Below are 18,503 nucleotides of genomic sequence, written 5' to 3'. Positions count from 1 at the left end.
AGTCAATTACATTTAGAGGAATATATTTCACTAAGTAATTTAAATCAGCAATATATTTAATTCATAATCTTTTACAGTAGTGGATCTATTTCTGAAATAAATTAGCAGTGATTTAGTGTTGAAACCATTTTATATTTTAATAAATGATAAGCGATCTTTTCTTGAAACCTCTGCCTGAATGTGGTTACCTTTTTCCAGATACCATGCAAAATATCTTGCTTTCTGTTGCATTGTTAACTGGTTTAGCAATTGTTAGTTAATGTGTCTCCTAGGTGACTTATTGTTTATTATTATATGAGTAGATTATGTTTGACGTTGTGACACTTGGGAAATATTCACATATTCTCAAACTTTTTTTTGCTATATATTCTTAGGTAGGCATTGTGTCACTACTTTTCAGTATATTGAAGAGCTGTCAGTTCAAAGTGCTCTGAAGCACACATATAGGAATACTCTATTTTGGAGACCCTGTGTTCTGACTTTTATAAGAGTATTCAGTGTAACTTGTGTCTTATCTAGTGCTGTAGTCCAAGACAAGTACAAGGCCACAGCTAGTTGAGACAGAGTTAACACTGAGTCTAAGGAGTGTCCAAACTATGTCAAGACAAAGTCCAAATACTATTGTGTCCAAGTAAAGGCCAAGACAGAGAAAATATTAAGTTTTCTTCAAGACAAAGTCTAATTACATTTCAGCAAGATCGGGCCAAATTTGTTAATTCTCTGATAAAGACTCAGTTATACTGCAGATTCACTTTGGACAGTGGATTTAAGCATATAAAAGGATATCACCAGTTGCTGATTAGCTTGTGGGGGCATACATAACAGGACAATACAAAGTACTGGAGAACATGTAGTTCTACTCCCATTCATCTGGATCTTTCTTTGTGAAATATACAGTTCCAAAAGGGGAGTAAAGTGTTGCCAAACTATTAAAGAGCAATGTTCCTCTCTTTAAACAACTCAAAAAACCTTTAAAACTCCAAAACACCCTTTTTAGGGTGTTACGTGGTTGCAAAATCACATATGAACCACATATGAACACAGTTCACAAAACTGTATGCACAAACAAGCAGCTCTTTTGCTCAGCAGTACATATTATTTTGTTATGTTATGAGCAGGTTGAGAAAATCAATTAATGGAAGAATGGATGGATGGGTGGACATAACCAAGATAGAAATTTAGACACATGCACTGTGTACATGTGTCAGCTAAAATGAACTGATTAAATTTTTTAACAAAGCAAAACATATTTTTGAAAAAGTCAATGCAATTGTACACCAGCATATCATTACTAAGTGCTATATAGATAAGCTACGATAAGAATTTTTTAGCGCATGCTGAGACACTGTTCAGAATATGACAGAGAGAGTATGGCATTAGTAACTTTTATTGTTTCTTCATGATGGATATTATTCAAGTCCATTTTTTGATAAAACAGTTATAATTTTAAGCTATAATGTCATGATATCTAGCATTTTTAAATCAACATTGAATTAATCAGCTTTGTGTCACCTTTATAAAAAATACTTTCACTGGTGTTCAAGAAATGCCTGTGAATCGCAATCCCCATTGCTAACCTAGTGCAGGTGCTTTCCACGGTCCATAGATTCAACTATTCAACAAGCCATCCAGTTTATTAATGTAGGATTTAAAATATATTCGTAAAACCACACTAAACCAGGAAATCTAAAGAAATGGTTAATGGTGCCAACCCAATCTCTATACAGTAATCCCTCGCTACATCGCGGTTCACTTTTTGCGGATTCACGACTTCGCGGATTTTATATGTAAGCATATCTAAATATATAACGCAGATTTTTCGCTGCTTCGTGGGTTTCTGCGAACAATGGGTCTTTTTACTTCTGGTATTTGCTTCCTCAGTTGATTTGCCCAGTTGATTTCATGCAAGAGATGCTATTGGCGGATGGCTGAGAAGCTACCCAATCAGAGCACGCAGTTAAGTTCCTGTGTGCTACTGATTGGCTCAGCGACGGAGTGCTGCATTAACCAGGAAGTCTCATCTCACTCATTCAGCATTAACGTGCTCTTGCTACTGCATTCAGGGGATTATCACCTTCATCGTCATCATTTTTACTGCGCAGCATATTCATCACCATCATCACGTCATTTTTATAGCTACGTGTACTTCGCTATACAGTAAGTGTAAACTTATCTAACGATTTCATATTGCTTAGCAGTTGTCCCTGTTATTAATAGAGTAAAGGGTGGGTTGTAAACAATACAGGGAGGGTTTAAAAACGTCCAAATACACGTTAAATAATTAAATAAATATGGTGTCCCTACTTCGCAGAAATTCAGTTATCGCGGTCAGCCTTGGAACCTATCTCCCGCGATAAGTGAGGGATTACTGTATATAATCTTCATTTGGATCTTGATCTTTGTTTGTCCGCGAATGAATTAGAAGAAGAAGCACTAGATGGCAGTAGAGAGACAGCTAAAACATAAGCATTGCATTAAGAATCTCCTCCAGGCTTATACTACTGAAGACTGTAGTACTCCAGTCACACCTCAAAACACAGACATTCAAACTAAACAAATTGTTGTGCTTTAAATTAACTAATCTGTATATTTAATCTTGATTTGGATCTTGATCTTTGTTTGTCCGCGAATTCCATGCATGCGTAGACCACCTTCCAGTTTAGTACGTTGTTGTTACTCACGGATGTCAACAATGTGCCGGAATAACGAAAGGGGTGGTTGACAGTGTTACACTGGTTAGCTCCTGAGGCCTGGTTAGAGAATGAGATTGCTGAAGATAAAAGGTACGTGCCTACGTAACATATGAATGAAAGAAAGACAGTGGGTAAAATGAATGACAACATAACAGCACGTTCCGGAAATTATTATTGTTACGTTGTAGCCGGCGAGTGCTGCACGTCTCACAGTTGTACCCTGGCTTGCTCACATGTCAGTGAAGTGATCCCTATTTATGCTTTAAAGAGCCTGGATACCTATGTATCCCCCTTTAATAACCATTGCTCCGTGTATATTGCCTTCCTCTTTGGATTGCCACAAAGCAACCTGCGAGATTGGAGAAAGGTTGAGAAGAGATCGTGAGAGGAAACAACAGCGTTGTGAAAACGAGACGGACTGTGAACGGAGAGAAGCAGAAATGCTCCTACACCACCACATAATTACTATTCGGACAGTGATTCCGAGTAGGCCTTTCCTATCGAATCAATGTCCAAGGGTTTTCTTTTGTAATTTTGTTTCCCTTATAAAAAATCATAATGCTGTGCGACGAAGGGCCCAGTTCACGACTGGCAGCCGCGTTTAAACAGGGAGCCCTTCACGGACAACTTTAACATGCGCAACGTAGTTGGGCGCACATGGCTAGTAAGGAGTTATGCCAATTATGGACCATGATCATAAACCAAAAAAAAAAATCTCGACTCATGAGAGCAGGAAAATTCATGATTATCAGAGTGATAGTGTAGTGTGATGGATGGCACACTAGCATTACAGCCAGTAATGACAAATTAGTCAACATTTAACAAACACATAAATAATTGCTTTCTTACTTTAACCCGTTATGCAGATATTAAATTAGATTATAGTAAACTATTTAAGATTACTGTAATGTTAATTTTATTACCCCAAGGAGAATTTTACATTTAAATAATATAATCACAATCAACAGATTAGATAGATAGATAGATAGATAGATAGATAGATAGATAGATAGATAGATAGATAGATAGATAGATAGATAGATAGATAGATAGATAGATAGATAGATAGATAGATAGTACATATACATTTAGTTTCCTTCCTATTTTGAGGCAATGCTGGGTACTTTAACAAGTAATTACCGATATCCTCACTTGTAGGTAGATATCGTGGTCTCAGAACGCCTGCAGTAGGGACAATTTAGAATCGCCAATGCACCTAACCTGCATGTCTTTGAACTGTGGGAGAAAACTGGAGCACCCAGAGGAAACCCACACAGACACGGGGAGAACATGCAAACTCCACACAGGGAGGACCTGGGAAGCGAATGCGGGTCTCCTAACTGCGAGGCAGCAGCATTACCCACTGCGCCACCGTGCCACCCTGTTACTTAGTATTCCCTAATGTTATTTTTATATTTTTCTTTTTTCTTTCTTCATCTTGTAAAGCACTTTGAGCTACATCATTTGTATGAAAACGTGCTATATAAAAATATGTTGTTGTTGTTATTTTGGGCAGCTGCTTCCCCCATACCTGCTGTGAGCAAACCATTCTCTTCCTAGAAGGAACCCAAATCTCTCTTTTTCGAGATATTTATTGTCATTGTGACCTTATCGATCTCAGCTTTGAATTGTTCCTGTGCATGTTGAAGATTACAGTTTTAAAAGCAAGGTATGAATTATGCCGAGAAATTAAGGAGGGCACACACCAAATCATTTTAAAAACAGGTCATGGTAGGGTGATGAGGTAGCAAAAAGTAGGCTGTCAACGTGTAAGTGCAGATGCGAAGCAAACCAATGTTATTTGAGGTCCTTTGTTGAGGGAAACTCTTTTTGCTCTGTAGTTTTAATGGTCTTTCTTATGTGATTTACTGTTGAAGCCCTAATATATATTTTTTCTGTAATATTTGGTGAGTCACTTCACTGTTGGTTAAATGCATACACTTTTCAGAGAGTACAAGGCATTTTATGACAGTTCCTGATGGACAGCTATGGATTACTCTACTTCCATATTCTCCTCTCTGCTGGCTCATAATAAGAGCCAAGAGATCAGGTCACAGTAGTAGTGACCTCTTCCTCTGTGAGACTGACACAGTCTGTAGATATATTCTAGTGGGCAGGCTTCCCAGTCAGGTCAAAGAGCTCATGGAGGACTAGAGAGCTACTTGATAGATATAAAGAAAATACTGTACACTAATGAATGCTACAAATAGGGTTGTGATTTTCTTTTGTGTTTGGCTCTGGTATGAAATTTTCAATAGATTTTGGAATACTACTTTTTCAGTATGACAGATTAATAGTAATCCTTTTGGATCCTAGTCTAGGCCAATAATACCTTTTTGAGCCAACAGGAAATTAAAGATTCTAATTGCCCCTGATAATTGTCACGCTTAAACCTTTCCAAATATCTGAGCTATAACAGGCAGTGTGTTTGGAACAGCCATGCAGTTAACATTAATATATTTTACTTATGTGTTTGGGGGGGCATGGCTGCAGGGTCTGGAGGTCAGACCCCTAGTTTTAGTCATGTGCACAATTTCTTTTACTATTTTTACCTACTGGTCAATTACTTTTTTTTTTCTTGCTTCCAAATGAGCATTACAAGTTTGTATTGAAAGGCAATAGAGGAAATAGAGAGATTAACAAAGTAAAGAGGTTAATTAATTAAAATATGTAGACTAAACAAACATTTTGCCTAATACTATCCACACAGTGTTGTATGACTAACTTTTTAAACATTTTTAACTGATTTAGCTGATCAGTATTACTACTGTAAATCTCATGCATCAACAGCATCCATACATTAATACTGTAAATAAAAAGAACAATTACACTTTCATCATCAATACACAGCCTAAAAAATGCAGTCCAATCAAAAACGAATGTGTTACATTCAGCTCTTTCAATTTCTGACTGATATTTTAAAGTTATTACTGGCATAATCCAAAGGAGGGTGTACGTTGTAGACTCTGTTAAAGACAACAGTTTCCTTTACGTTTAGAACGGCTCATTTCACTGAAATATTACTCAATTGCTGGGTGTTTATGTTCACACTTCCTGGCATATGATGGCCACACCCCTTTTCCAAGGCAGTCCTGACATGCCCATCTTGATCTGTGTTAAAAGTATGTTGCAGTTTTCGTTTAATTCGAAGATTTAACAGTCAGTACTCTATAAACATTTTCCATTTATTGCTAGGGTAAAGCATTTGCTGTGTTCATTTGATATGGGAAGTAAAATACAAGAAAGTTTCCGAGGGGAAATTTCATGTTAATGTTCACACCTACATTCATATGTCCAATATATGGTTAGTTAATATAAACTTCACATTTTGGGTTTGTAGACTGTAAACCATACTGAGTGCCCAAGTTTAAAGTAAGGTTGTATTTAAGCAAACATAATGTAGGTTTAATTCACCAGACTCTGAAGGAAAATGCAGGATAACTACATATTCTACAGTTCTTAATGAAGGGAAGCATAATGTGCCAACTACCCTCAACCAGAGTAATGCCAAGGAGACCAAATATATGAAAAAGTATATTAATTTATGTAAGTTCAAAATATAAAGTGAAATAAGGGATAAAAAATTTACAAATGTAGCACACTTAAAGCCTCTCTGATGCATAATATCTTGCACAATTCCCTAGCTGAACATGTTTCCCTGTTTTTATATCCACCTGCTTAGTACTGCCAAATACTCCTTTTAACAGTTCCAGTTTTTCACGTGACACAGATTTACAGTAGTCTTCATGCCATACTGAGCTTTTACTCCTTCAAACCCATGAGAAACTTCTGAGGTCAGGCACTGCCCTACTTTTTTTAAAGACTAGAACTCTTTCTGTTGGTCCCTGGTGTTCCTGCACTTGTGAACCTTCAGTTGCCCTTACAGGCCCAAGGCTGCAAAGCAGACTTCCAGCTTATCATTCACTTCAAAGAGCAATGCACTCCCTCTCTTCAGGGAGCGTGTGTTGCTCGCTTGTGCCTGGGCTACTGCCAGTTGTCCCTGACCTCTGAAGGACAGCCTGGTTGCAGCTTCAACAAACAATGGTATTGTGCCAGCTTGGAGGTCTTGAGGTCTTCTGAACAGAGGGTCATATATCACTGCCTACTATCCTGTGAGACCATTTCATCTTTCCACACAGGTCATGTCTGTCAATCTCTCTATCTCTCTCTCTTTCTCTCTCATTCTGTCATTCTGGTTACTTTGCATTTCAGAACAGGCATGTATGAGATCTTGTATGGTCTAGTTTACTGTTACATTTCTTGGATAAAATTGTGAGAATTAGAAGTAGCTCTCTTATTTGTGAAGAAAATTGTAGTACTTGACGAAAATTGATAAATTATATATGTTTCTGTTATAACAACAACAACAACAACATTTATTTATATAGCACATTTTCATACAAAAAGTAGCTCAAAGTGCTTTACATAATGAAGAAAAGAAGAATAAAAGACAAATAAGAAATTAAAATAAGACAACCTTAGTTAACATAAAAAGGAGTAAGGTCCGATGGCCAGGGTGGACAGAAAAAACAAAAAAAAACTCCAGAAGGCTGGAGAAAAAAATAAAATCTGTAGGGGTTCCAGGCCACGAGACCGCCCAGTCCCCTTTGGGCATTCTACCTAACATAAATGAAATAGTCCTCTTTGTAGTTATTGTTCGCACGGAGTCACTTGATGCTGATGGTTATACAGACTTCTGGCTTTTAATCCATCCATCATTGTTGGAACATCATGGTGCTTTGGGTAGATGGTGGTGGCACAAGCCACCACCAATAGGACACCGGAAAAGGAAACAGAAGAGAGAGTAGGGGTTAGTACAAATTTTGAATGAATAGTTATTATAATGAATTGGATATACAGAGTGTCAGGATTAAATTACAGTGAAGTTATGAGAAGGCCATGTTAAAGTAATGTGTTTTCAGTAGTTTTTTAAAGTGCTCCACTGTATTAGCCTGGCGAATTCCTACTGGCAGGCTATTCCAGATTTTAGGTGCATAACAGCAGAAGGCTGCCTCACCACTTCTTTTAAGTTTTGCTCTTGGAATTCTAAGGAGACACTCAGTTGAGGATCTGAGGTTGCGATTTGGAATATAAGGTGTCAGACATTCCGATATATAAGACGGGGCGAGATTATTTAAAGCTTTATAAACCATAAGCAGAATTTTAAAGTCAATTCTGAATGACACAGGTAACCAGTGTAGTGACATCAAAACTGGAGAAATGTGTTCGGATTTTCTTTTCCTGGTAAGGATTCTAGCAGCTGCATTCTGCACTAACTGCAAACGATTGATGTCTTTTTTGGGTAGTCCTGAGAGGAGTGCATTACAGTAATCTAGCCGACTAAAGACAAACGCATGAACTAATTTCTCTGCATCTTTCGATGATATAAGAGGTCTAACTTTTGCTATGTTCCTTAGGTGAAAAAATGCTGTCCTAGTGATTTTATTAATATGCGATTTAAAATTCAGATTACAATCAACGGTTACCCCTAAGCTTTTTACCTCCGATTTGACTTTTAATCCTAATGCATCCAGTTTATTTCTAATAGCCTCATTGTATCCATTATTGCCAATCACTAAGATTTCGGTTTTTTCTTTATTTAATTTGAGAAAGTTACTATTCATCCATTCTGAGATACAGGTTAGACATTGTGTTAGCGAATCAAGAGATTTGGGGTCATCAGGTGCTATTGATAAATACAGCTGTGTGTCATCAGCATAGCTGTGGTAGCTCACGTTATGTCCCGAGATAATCTGACCTAATGGAAGCATGTAGATTGAGAAGAGCAGCGGACCCAGGATAGAGCCTTGTGGAACACCATATAGAATATCATGTGTCTTTGAGTTATAATTACCACAACTAACAAAGAATTTTCTCCCTGCCAGGTAGGATTCAAACCAGTTTAAGACACTGCCAGAGAGGCCCACCCATTGACTAAGGCGATTCTTAAGAATATTATGATCAATAGTGTCAAATGCGGCACTCAAATCTAAGAGGATGAGAACAGATAAATGGCCTCTGTCTGCATTTACCCGCAAGTCATTTACTACTTTAACGAGTGCAGTTTCTGTGCTGTGATTTGTTCTAAAACCTGACTGAAATTTATCAAGAATAGCATGTTTATTGAGGTGCTCATTTAACTGCATAATGACTGCCTTCTCTAGAATTTTACTTAAGAAAGGCAGGTTAGAGATGGGTCTATAATTTTCAAGAGCAGAGGGGTCGAGATTATTTCTCTTAAGTAGGGGTTTAACTACCGCAGTCTTAAGACAGTCTGGGAAGACCCCCGTATCTAATGACGAATTTACAATGTCAAGAACATTATCAATAAGCACACCCGATACTTCTTTGAAAAAATTTGTTGGTATTGGGTCAAGGGCACAGGTGGATGGTTTCATTTGAGAAATTATTTTATGTAAATCAGGTAAATCTATCCTAGTGAAAGACTCTAATTTATTTATTATGGAGTACTGGGGTTTCGGGGGATCCTTAGTGTTGGGGAGATATACTATGTTATTTCTAATATCATTAATTTTTTGATTGAAAAATACAGCGATAGCCTCACAGGTTTTACTGGAAGTACTTAGGAGGCATTCCTTTGAGTTACCTGGGTTTAACAGATGATCAATTGTCGAAAATAAGACTCTGGGATTACTAGCATTGTTATTTATAATCTTAGAGAAATAGCAGCGCCTCTCAAGACGGACTGTGTTATTGTATTCTTTTATTTTAACTTTTAATATCTCATAGTCAATAGTTTAGTCTTCCTCCATTTACGCTCAGCTCTACGGCATGTTCTCTTTAAATCAGACACTCTTTGGGTCTTCCAAGGTATAACAATGCTAGAAGATTTTTTAACTGTCTTTTCAGGTGCAACTATGTCAACAGCAGCCCTCACTTTAGTATTAAATCTTTCCACCTTACTATTTACATTCTCCTCGCTATTATAGTTGGCACTATAAACGGACTGATTGGTTAGAATGTTTGTAAGTTTTAAAGTTGCTGATGAGTCAAAGAAGCGTTTTTTAACAATATGCTTCTCATGAGTGTTTTCTATCATTATTTCTATATTAAAAAGTAGAAGAAAATGGTCTGAAAGACCCGTATCAATGACCTGCTTTATATCAACTTTTAGTCCTTTAGTAATTACTAAGTCTAACGTATGACCTGCTTTATGTGTAGGCTGATTAACGAGCTGTCTCAAATCAAAAGAGTCCAGGAGGTTCATAAATTCTTTTACTTTTTGGTCACATTGATTATCTACATGAAAATTAAAGTCGCCGACTATTAAGAGTGCGTCATAGTTCGTAATTAAGATTGACATCAAGTCAGAGAATTCCTCAAAGAAAGACGCGTTGAATTTTGGAGGTCTATACACGGATAATACTAGAACGTGAGAATCTCCCTGAATAACAATGGCGAGATACTCAAAAGACTTGAACTTACCAAAACTGATATTTTTACATTTTAACCTGCTAGAGTAAATGTTTGCTAGCCCTCCACCTCTCTTTCCTTGGCGATCAGCACGAGTAAAACTGTAATCCGGAGGCACAGATTCGATTAAAACAGCTGCGCCATCTGAGCTAAGCCACGTCTCACTTAGTGCAATAAAATCTATTTTTTTTTCACTAATAATGTCGTTGATAAAAAACGTCTTGTTAGTTAAAGCTCTAATATTTAATAGTGCCATATTCAATGTTTCGGAGGAGCAGAGATGAATACTATGTGCGTTATTGATATAGGGAACAGGAATTAAGTTATTTTTATTAGCGCCGCTCTGTGTGTATTTTTTGTTTAATCTATGATCTGTTTTTACAGTTTTAATACATTGTTCATCTAAAGTAGTAACTTTAATTAAATTATTGGCGTTTATGCCGTATTGCCTAGATTTTCTATGTGCATTAAGATTGGTTATTACAGTATTTATGTTGCGCACTTTTATGGAAGATTTTTTTAAACAATTATCATGACCAAACACAGGAGTGGCATTTCGGAAGGGGTTAAAAGCAGAGATAGATAGTCAAGATAAACGAATTACCTTCGATATGTTTTCGGAGCCTTATTTAAGGCAGCCAGCAATTTGGTGTCTCCCTCTTTTTTCAGTTAATGAAATTTAAAAATGTAACTTTAAAAAGGTAATTTCACAGGAACAGGAATAACATTTTAAACATGTTCACTCTATACTTTTTATACTGTTTGCATTCTCTTTGTTTTATTAAATATTTACTACTGCATAAACCTCCTTCTTACATGTTTTCATATAACATATCCTTAGAGAATGTGCATTGCCTGTCACTATTTAACTGCCATTGAAGCATTCATTACTTTGAAGCATGTTTTGCTTCCCCAGGTGCATGGCTGAATATCACTGTGTGCTACCATTCGTTTTTTTTTTATTAAAGTTTATCACCCTTTGTTGAAATTGTCCTAATGCTATGAAGTTCATGTTTTTATTGAACACATTGATTAGGAGCTGATTTGTTTAGTCTGTTTCCTTGCAAGTAAAAATATAACATTCTGAAACATTCAAGGTTTTAAGAGTTGCAGGGGTTTAAGGTGCCATTTCATCATAGGGCTGTTTCACACATATCCACAGGGAACATTTTAGAATTAACAGTTCATTTAATACAGACATTTTTAAGATTTGTGAAAAAATCCGCATAGACACACAGAGAATCTGCAAAGTCTATATAAACAGTGGATCTATGAGACATCTGCACTAGTAACTGCACCCTTCATTTCAGTTAAAAGCATAATTTCTCATTTTTGTGTTTTTAGGTGTGTAGTGTGGACTGGGGATGACCGAGTGTTCTTCTTCAATCCTACAATTCAGCTGTCTGTATGGGAGAAGCCAGTTGACTTAAAAGGCAGAGGAGATCTTAACAAGATCATTGAGGATCCACCACACAAACGCAAAAAGGAAGCATCATCAAGTAAGTGTTATTTCAAATTTTGAATGAAGAAGTGCTTTGTTTTAACTCTGATTTCCAGAAATTAAGTCATGGTTTCAATGGCTAAAGGGTTAAATATAATGTTACAATGATTTGCACATCACTATTACTTATCAGTTAATTCCTTTTTTATTTTTCTCTTGAAGGAGAACATTAACCTGTCTTACAGATGTATTACTTGGCATTAAATGAACTCAAGGAAGCTAGTTTAATTAAATTATTGTCATGTTGTTCATCTTAATAAACTCGTGCAACTTCAGAAGTATATGCCATTTTTGTTGAAAATATGTGAGATGATGTAAATTACCAGTATCATTTTGGGAACATTCTTTCTAAATAAGAGAATGAACCGTGAGTGAGTGAAGGAATGGAGCAAAATAATCACTCTCACTATGTTCCCCACTGACTAACTTGATTATGAGGAATTATAGGTGAGGCATAAATAAGATTTGGGTTACTCTGGGTAGATTATCATTTCCCATGCAGCCTGAATGTCCCAGACAGAGAAAAATATTAACTCACCTTTGCCTTTATAATTTAAAATAAAAAAATGAATGTGGTTATGTTAAAATTCATTAGCTTAGATTTCCCAGGTTTACTTCCCTTTTTAAGTAATAAAATCATAATGATTAATTGGCAAGAAATGTTGTCCTTTCTAGACTTTGGAAAACCATAAAGTATGGAGAACTTAAATATGCTGACAAATAAACAACCTGGCTGTTTGAGCTGTTTCTCAGACAAATCATACAAGAAGACAAGTAAAGAATTTGTTATCCTATAAGCCAGAGTGTAGAAAGGAGATAGTTGTAGGGGACATGCCCAATCCACCATTTAGGGATACATCAGTATGCAGTCACCAGCAATGGTATTATTTACCATTGAAACATCAGGGCAATTCTATTTGTGCTCTTCCTGTTTTACCAATAATGAGAGTCAAACAACTCTTTTTCATATTTATCAAACTAGACATAAATTAACAATCAGTCTCCATAAAGAAATTTACATAAATCCTTGTCCATCTTTCCATAAAAATCTCCAAGAGCTAAAAACACTCACGCATGTTTCCCATCTTGAAAGTGGCACGAGTGACTAACATTGTACTTTCATTGAAAATACTAGAAGGTGGATCCGTCCAGAGCATCCAAGCTTTGGAAATAACTACTTATGCTCCATAAATTAAAACTCAAAGCTACATTGCTGCCCACAAGAATGCACTCACATCTTACTTCTAATATAAAGCCACAACATAGAATTTAAGTATTAGGTAAGGTATTTTTCATTATAAAGTTTTTTAGATAAAAACATAATTCATATTTTCATTATTACTGTTTACTTGATTTGGGTTATCATAGAATGTTATAGTGGAGCTTTGCAAGTGAAAACAGTAAGTATTCATTTCAATTTTACACTAACTTTTTTTTCTAAGCTTTTGTTTAATTTTGATAATCCTAAAGAACAATTACATACTTCACAATTGTTGCAACTGTCAATAATTTTCTTTAGCTAAAGGTAAATTTCATTTCATTCATATGGTAGAATTTCCTCATCTATCCATTATCAGTGTTGCCTAATTTAGTTCAAGACCAAGGGGGTTCATTTTAGTAACATTGGTCACAAAGCAGGAACTAGTCCTGCACAAGGTACTCAGTAAAACTGGGGATTGAATGACAATCTCTTCACCTTTAAACATAGGTGAAAATCTTAAATATCTTATCTTAAAAATGCACACAACCAATCTCTGTCAGAAGCACTGAATTTGTACTATTCATATAAAATAAAATTTCTAAGTTGGATAATTTTCAATCTTAATTTTACAATACGTTCTTATTTTGTATAGTTTTTTTTTATCATTTTATGTGAAAGACATTTTTAGACTTTTCTTAAATAAGGAACTTCTTACAATAAGACAGCAAATGATGCATATGTATTGTATGTATGATATATATGTAATATTATATATGTATTCACAAAAAAATGTTGAGATGATATTTTGGCACACTGAACAGGACTGACATGTATTTTTTTGATGCCTTGTGTTTTCATTGTGTAATTTCAGGTTTAATCCTGGCTTAGACGTGTGCCTTACTGTACATTCCTTTGATAGCAATTTTGCATCAGTACTTTACTATTCATCCATTCATTCATTGGATTTGGATGTAAGTTTTAGGGTGCAAGACTGCAATCAAAGCAAACAGAACACAAATTCATTGCAGGGCATAGTCACTAATTCACACACCCATATCCGCTTGTATACTGCTGATTTACAGTAGTTGATTAAAAGCAATGAAACCAGATTACGCAGACAAAACTCACACAGATGGAATGAGGAAACTCTAGGTATTCATTAAGCAACTAATGAGACCCAGTTACCCTGAAGATCCTCTAAAAACACTTATTTATAAATAAAACTCAACATTTCTTTTTGCATGAAACATATTTCTCAATAAATTCAGTGGTGTATTGTAATTTACCATGTATTTAAAAACTATATGGAAGGAAATTCATATTTGCCAGATTAACACTTAAACCAAATATTGCTCACATAGTGAAGGTGTGGAGGTTTCATGTACCAGGGTTGCACATAACATCTCCAGCAACAGAAGGAGATCAACCACACTGCATGTAATGCATCTACTTCTTACCTGAAGAGTTTGTTATTACTCCCTGGCCTGTGCAAACTGCTATCAAAAACATCAGAACACAAATTATTAAAAGGATACTTAATATATAGAGTTTACTATGTCTGATACTTAAGCATTACTACTTCATTTACTTAATTATCTGATAAATAATGGTATTGGGTCCATAAAACACCTTCATTTTTGTGTTTTTCTTCAATAAATATACAGTAGTAGTCATTTTACAGTAATCATATTGCATAAACTCCAGTATGACAGATACTGTGGATTAATTAATATAGATAATATATTAATATATCTAAGTATATTATTATACAGGGTGGTCCAGATCTAACTATGTAACTTTTAATGCAATGCAATAACTGCATAGTTAGATCTGGACCACCCTATATTATATTATATATTATTAATATATCTAAGTGTTTTGAAATTGTACCAGTGCTACTGGAATAATTAAGTGGCTTTGAGATTGTTATGTTAGGCTTAATGCTCTTGCAGTCTCATTACTACTTACAATATGTGACATCTTTATATTTAAAATTTCTTTAGCCAACCAAGCATCCTCCAATTGTCACACCTGGTGATCTAGTCAAAGGGTAATCTAAGTGTGTCTATCCAGGCAGGTGCAGGTAAAAAGCGCATTCAGTAAACCATTCAACTGCATATTGCATTGTAGTCATTGTTTAGAGGTCTCCTTCAGACAATGGTTTCTTACAGCTGTAATTCAGATCCTTTGCATAATGATGCAACTATTAAATTGTTCTTAAGTATTTGAACACCTGATGAATGAGGAAAGGAGCAAATTCCCCCATTAGTCTGCTAGATGCCTTATTTAAGCTAATTAATGCTGAGCAAAAGAAGCTAGAGTAAGATATATGTTATTTTGCTGTGTTCATTAAGATGTGTCATTGGTTCACAAATCAAGAAGCCTTTCTTTTTTCTGCTTGATTTGTTCAAAGATAAATTAATGTCATTAGTCTCAAAGATTGAGCTCAAAAAATGATCATTTTCTGCCTTTTTCCATGCAAAATTAGTTGCACTGTAACAGCATGATGTACAAAATGATACAACACATCTAAAATAAATAACTCATAAAATATGTGTGAAATGTACCACAAAATGTTTAAAATAGAGAGATTAAATATTATAACTGCATTCAGTTTTCTGTATTCTGAAGCATTAGGTTAAGAAATTATTTTAGGAGATAGAGTAATACATGCAAAAACTGCATGAATTTTAAAAAGTGTACTTGTATGTAATCTTTAAATTGCATGTATGTTAATATTTATTCCTTTATATCTACTTGAGGAACTTCATATTGTTGAACTTTTACTAAAAGCAACAAGTGTGTTGTTATACGAGTGATAAGAAAAAATATGATGTTATATTTTAAATTAAGGTGTATAGATGAGGGTTAAACTGGAAGTCTTCTCATCTCAGTACAATCACAAATCTACTAAATAGCAGTTATTTAACTCTGCCAGAAGTATTGTGCTAATTATATATTCCATCTTCTTTGCCACTTACCTTGAATTATACATCAAAATGAAGGGGATACATTTTCATTATACAGTTAATGTATAGTAAAACAAAATACATAAATAAAGCTTCTTATCCAGCCTGAATCGGTTTATTGCTTGTTTTAGAGTTTGTGTCATCGAATACACATGAACATTTTTATGATAGATTCCCCATTAACGTCTTAACTATTCACTCATTTACGTGTATTATTGTAGTTTTGTTTTTGAGGCTCAGTCCTCATTCATAAGGTTACCGAATTTCAGGCAGTAAAATAATAAGTAAATTCAGATATCTGTGTTTATGAAGAAGAATGAGTAAAACAAAGTTCTTAAATTTCCATCAGCCAAAGCATTAACTTTAGGATTTTTATCTTGAATGAGCCAAAAATATTGGCACTGTCTATTCATCAAGAAGGGAAAGTTGGATTCTTGCAATCACAGCCCTATTATATTTGCATTGCAGGAATAAGTAATTTATATCTAATTCATCAGAATGTTAGCTTGCTTCCCAAGCATATGAATGCTCAAATAGTACATACTGTGTTTACAGAGCCTTCAGAAGGTATTCAGACCCCTTCACTTTTTACACATTTTGATATGTTGCAGCCTTATGCTTTATCTTTTAAGGTTATTTTTTTTTCTTATCGAGCAATGTTCAGTACCCCAGACTGACAAAGCAAAAACAGAATTTTACCAAATTTTAACCTAGTAGCACAAGTATTCATACCCTTTACTCAATACTTTGCTGATAGTGATTACAGCCTGGAGTCTTCTTGTGTATGACATGATAAGCTTCATACACATGGATTTGGGGAATTTCCGCCATTTCCTGCTTAAATGGTTTTAGCATAATGCTGCAACATAACAGAATGTGTAAAAAGTGAAGGGGTCTGAATACTTTGTGACTTGCCTTTGATTTTGACTAAGAAATTCTAGTTAAGGTTAAGTTAGTTTAAGGTTTGGTATTTTGGCTAGGAAAATTTTTGACCCTGTGAGTTTAAGCCTATGCTTTTTCTCATCCTCCTTTCATTATACAGTATGTCCTTGCAGTCTGTCATTCAAAATCATTCTGGCAGAATACAAGGAGTAGAAGGCTAAATGGAGAAAAAAAAAGTTGTCTAGCGAGTATTGTTTGGTTTTATCTGTTAGATGGCAGCAAAGACTACAACTTAAACAGAGCCTTGTGTGTTTCAAGAATTAATTTTCCATACGGCAGTAAAAAAAAAAGAGCTACAGATGATTTGCGTGTTGTTGCTGATTCTACACTGTTAGATGAGGATTTGGCTTTCAGAAAAAAATAAAAATGTGAGCTCTGCTGACATGTACCCCAAGCAATAGTGAGTAAGATCCTGCAATTGCTGTTTGTAAGCACAGTCTGTGAACACTGGAACAAGTCCTGAATGGTTTTTTGGTTGCAATTTGATTATTTCAAATGAGCCAGTGGATTATTTCATATTTTTAGAGTGCTTATGAACTGGTAAGTGTGAAGACAAACAGACATGCAGAAACTTTTTTTTTTATTTTCCCCATGAATTATCAACAAATTTCATTGTCTTATGAGCACAAGATACACTGCATCATGTTTAGCAAAAGGAAGAAAGAACAGCAACAGTAGTGTAACACATATTGCAAAAAGTTTAACTTACCAATGCATGCAAATGGTTGCTTTGAACTGAGTATAATGATGATCAAAATGAGGCGGCCTTAGGGGTGTGCGGGGCCTACGCAGGACCGGTTACATCAAACGCTATTACCGGTATGTGTGGACTGTATAAACTTGTGTGCGAATTTAATAAAAATAATGTTAACATATACTGGATTTTCTCATTGCAGTATTCAGCTAAATGTTTGCAAGATAACGCGTAGATTTTATCAAACTATAACGATATAATCTATTTAAAAAATGCAATTCATAATTCATGACAATAAAACAACAGTGCGAAATGAGGTGCGGTGCCATGCAGAAATTAGCAGGGCCTCTTCTAGAAAAGTACCCAAATTGCAAGTATACTCTGAGTCTCAATATGCAGGATGTCATAGTCATAACTCACATTGATGTCATGGCAGCCGGTTATCATTAGTGATACATGTTTTTGTGCATTAATACTCAGACATGTTTATGGCCTACAAGTAAAATGTGAGTTTCAGTGTTTCAACAGGAAGTGTAAAATTAACGTAGAGGTATCATCATGAAGTCTCTTATCTGTTTCCAGGTTCAGAGACGAAAATCCACTTTTCTTGCCTTCCGATTGGAAAAGTCGTTGATGACATCTTCGTAGTCTAATCTGGATGCAGTGTCCTTTTCTATAGATAGGAGAAGCCAACCCAGCGTCTAATGGGCTATACCTGTTTTAGGAAGGGATTATACTGGCGACCCTTTTCGGGCGATAAAGGTGGTCTAAGGAATGTTTTCATAGACATACATGTACGGAATTTGACCTTAAAGAGGGATTTTAAAGAGTTCCCTTTAGAAGCCTCTCAAATATATATATACTGGAGAATATAACTTGACAAATCTGTTCGAATGGGACACGCGGACCTCAAAAGCGGAGACCTCTTAGGCGCAGGGGCTGGGGCAGTCGCCTCACTTGCCACCCCCAAACCCTGCTCTTGGTGCAGAGTGTTCATACATTTGGTAGTTGTATTTTTTCACTATTTGAGCGATAAAAAAGATTATTGGCATCTATTTTTCTAATAAAA

At 35.5% G+C, this 18,503-nt stretch overlaps 1 protein-coding gene across 2 annotated transcripts in view; it reads left to right on the top strand.

Moving 5' to 3' along the window:
- The window catches only part of tcerg1l (transcription elongation regulator 1 like), a 669,172-nt gene that overhangs the window by 558,696 nt on the left and 91,973 nt on the right, over nucleotides 1-18,503 (top strand). For both annotated transcript variants that reach the window (XM_051922987.1, XM_051922986.1), the window contains exon 9: nucleotides 11,472-11,626. In XM_051922987.1, coding sequence (XP_051778947.1) covers nucleotides 11,472-11,626 — 155 coding nt within the window. The remainder of the gene's footprint in view (nucleotides 1-11,471; nucleotides 11,627-18,503) is intronic.

The sequence above is a fragment of the Erpetoichthys calabaricus genome, chromosome 2 (genome assembly GCF_900747795.2).
Source record: "Erpetoichthys calabaricus chromosome 2, fErpCal1.3, whole genome shotgun sequence".
Lineage (NCBI taxonomy): Eukaryota > Metazoa > Chordata > Cladistia > Polypteriformes > Polypteridae > Erpetoichthys > Erpetoichthys calabaricus.
This window is presented reverse-complemented; position numbering and strand designations above follow the sequence as displayed.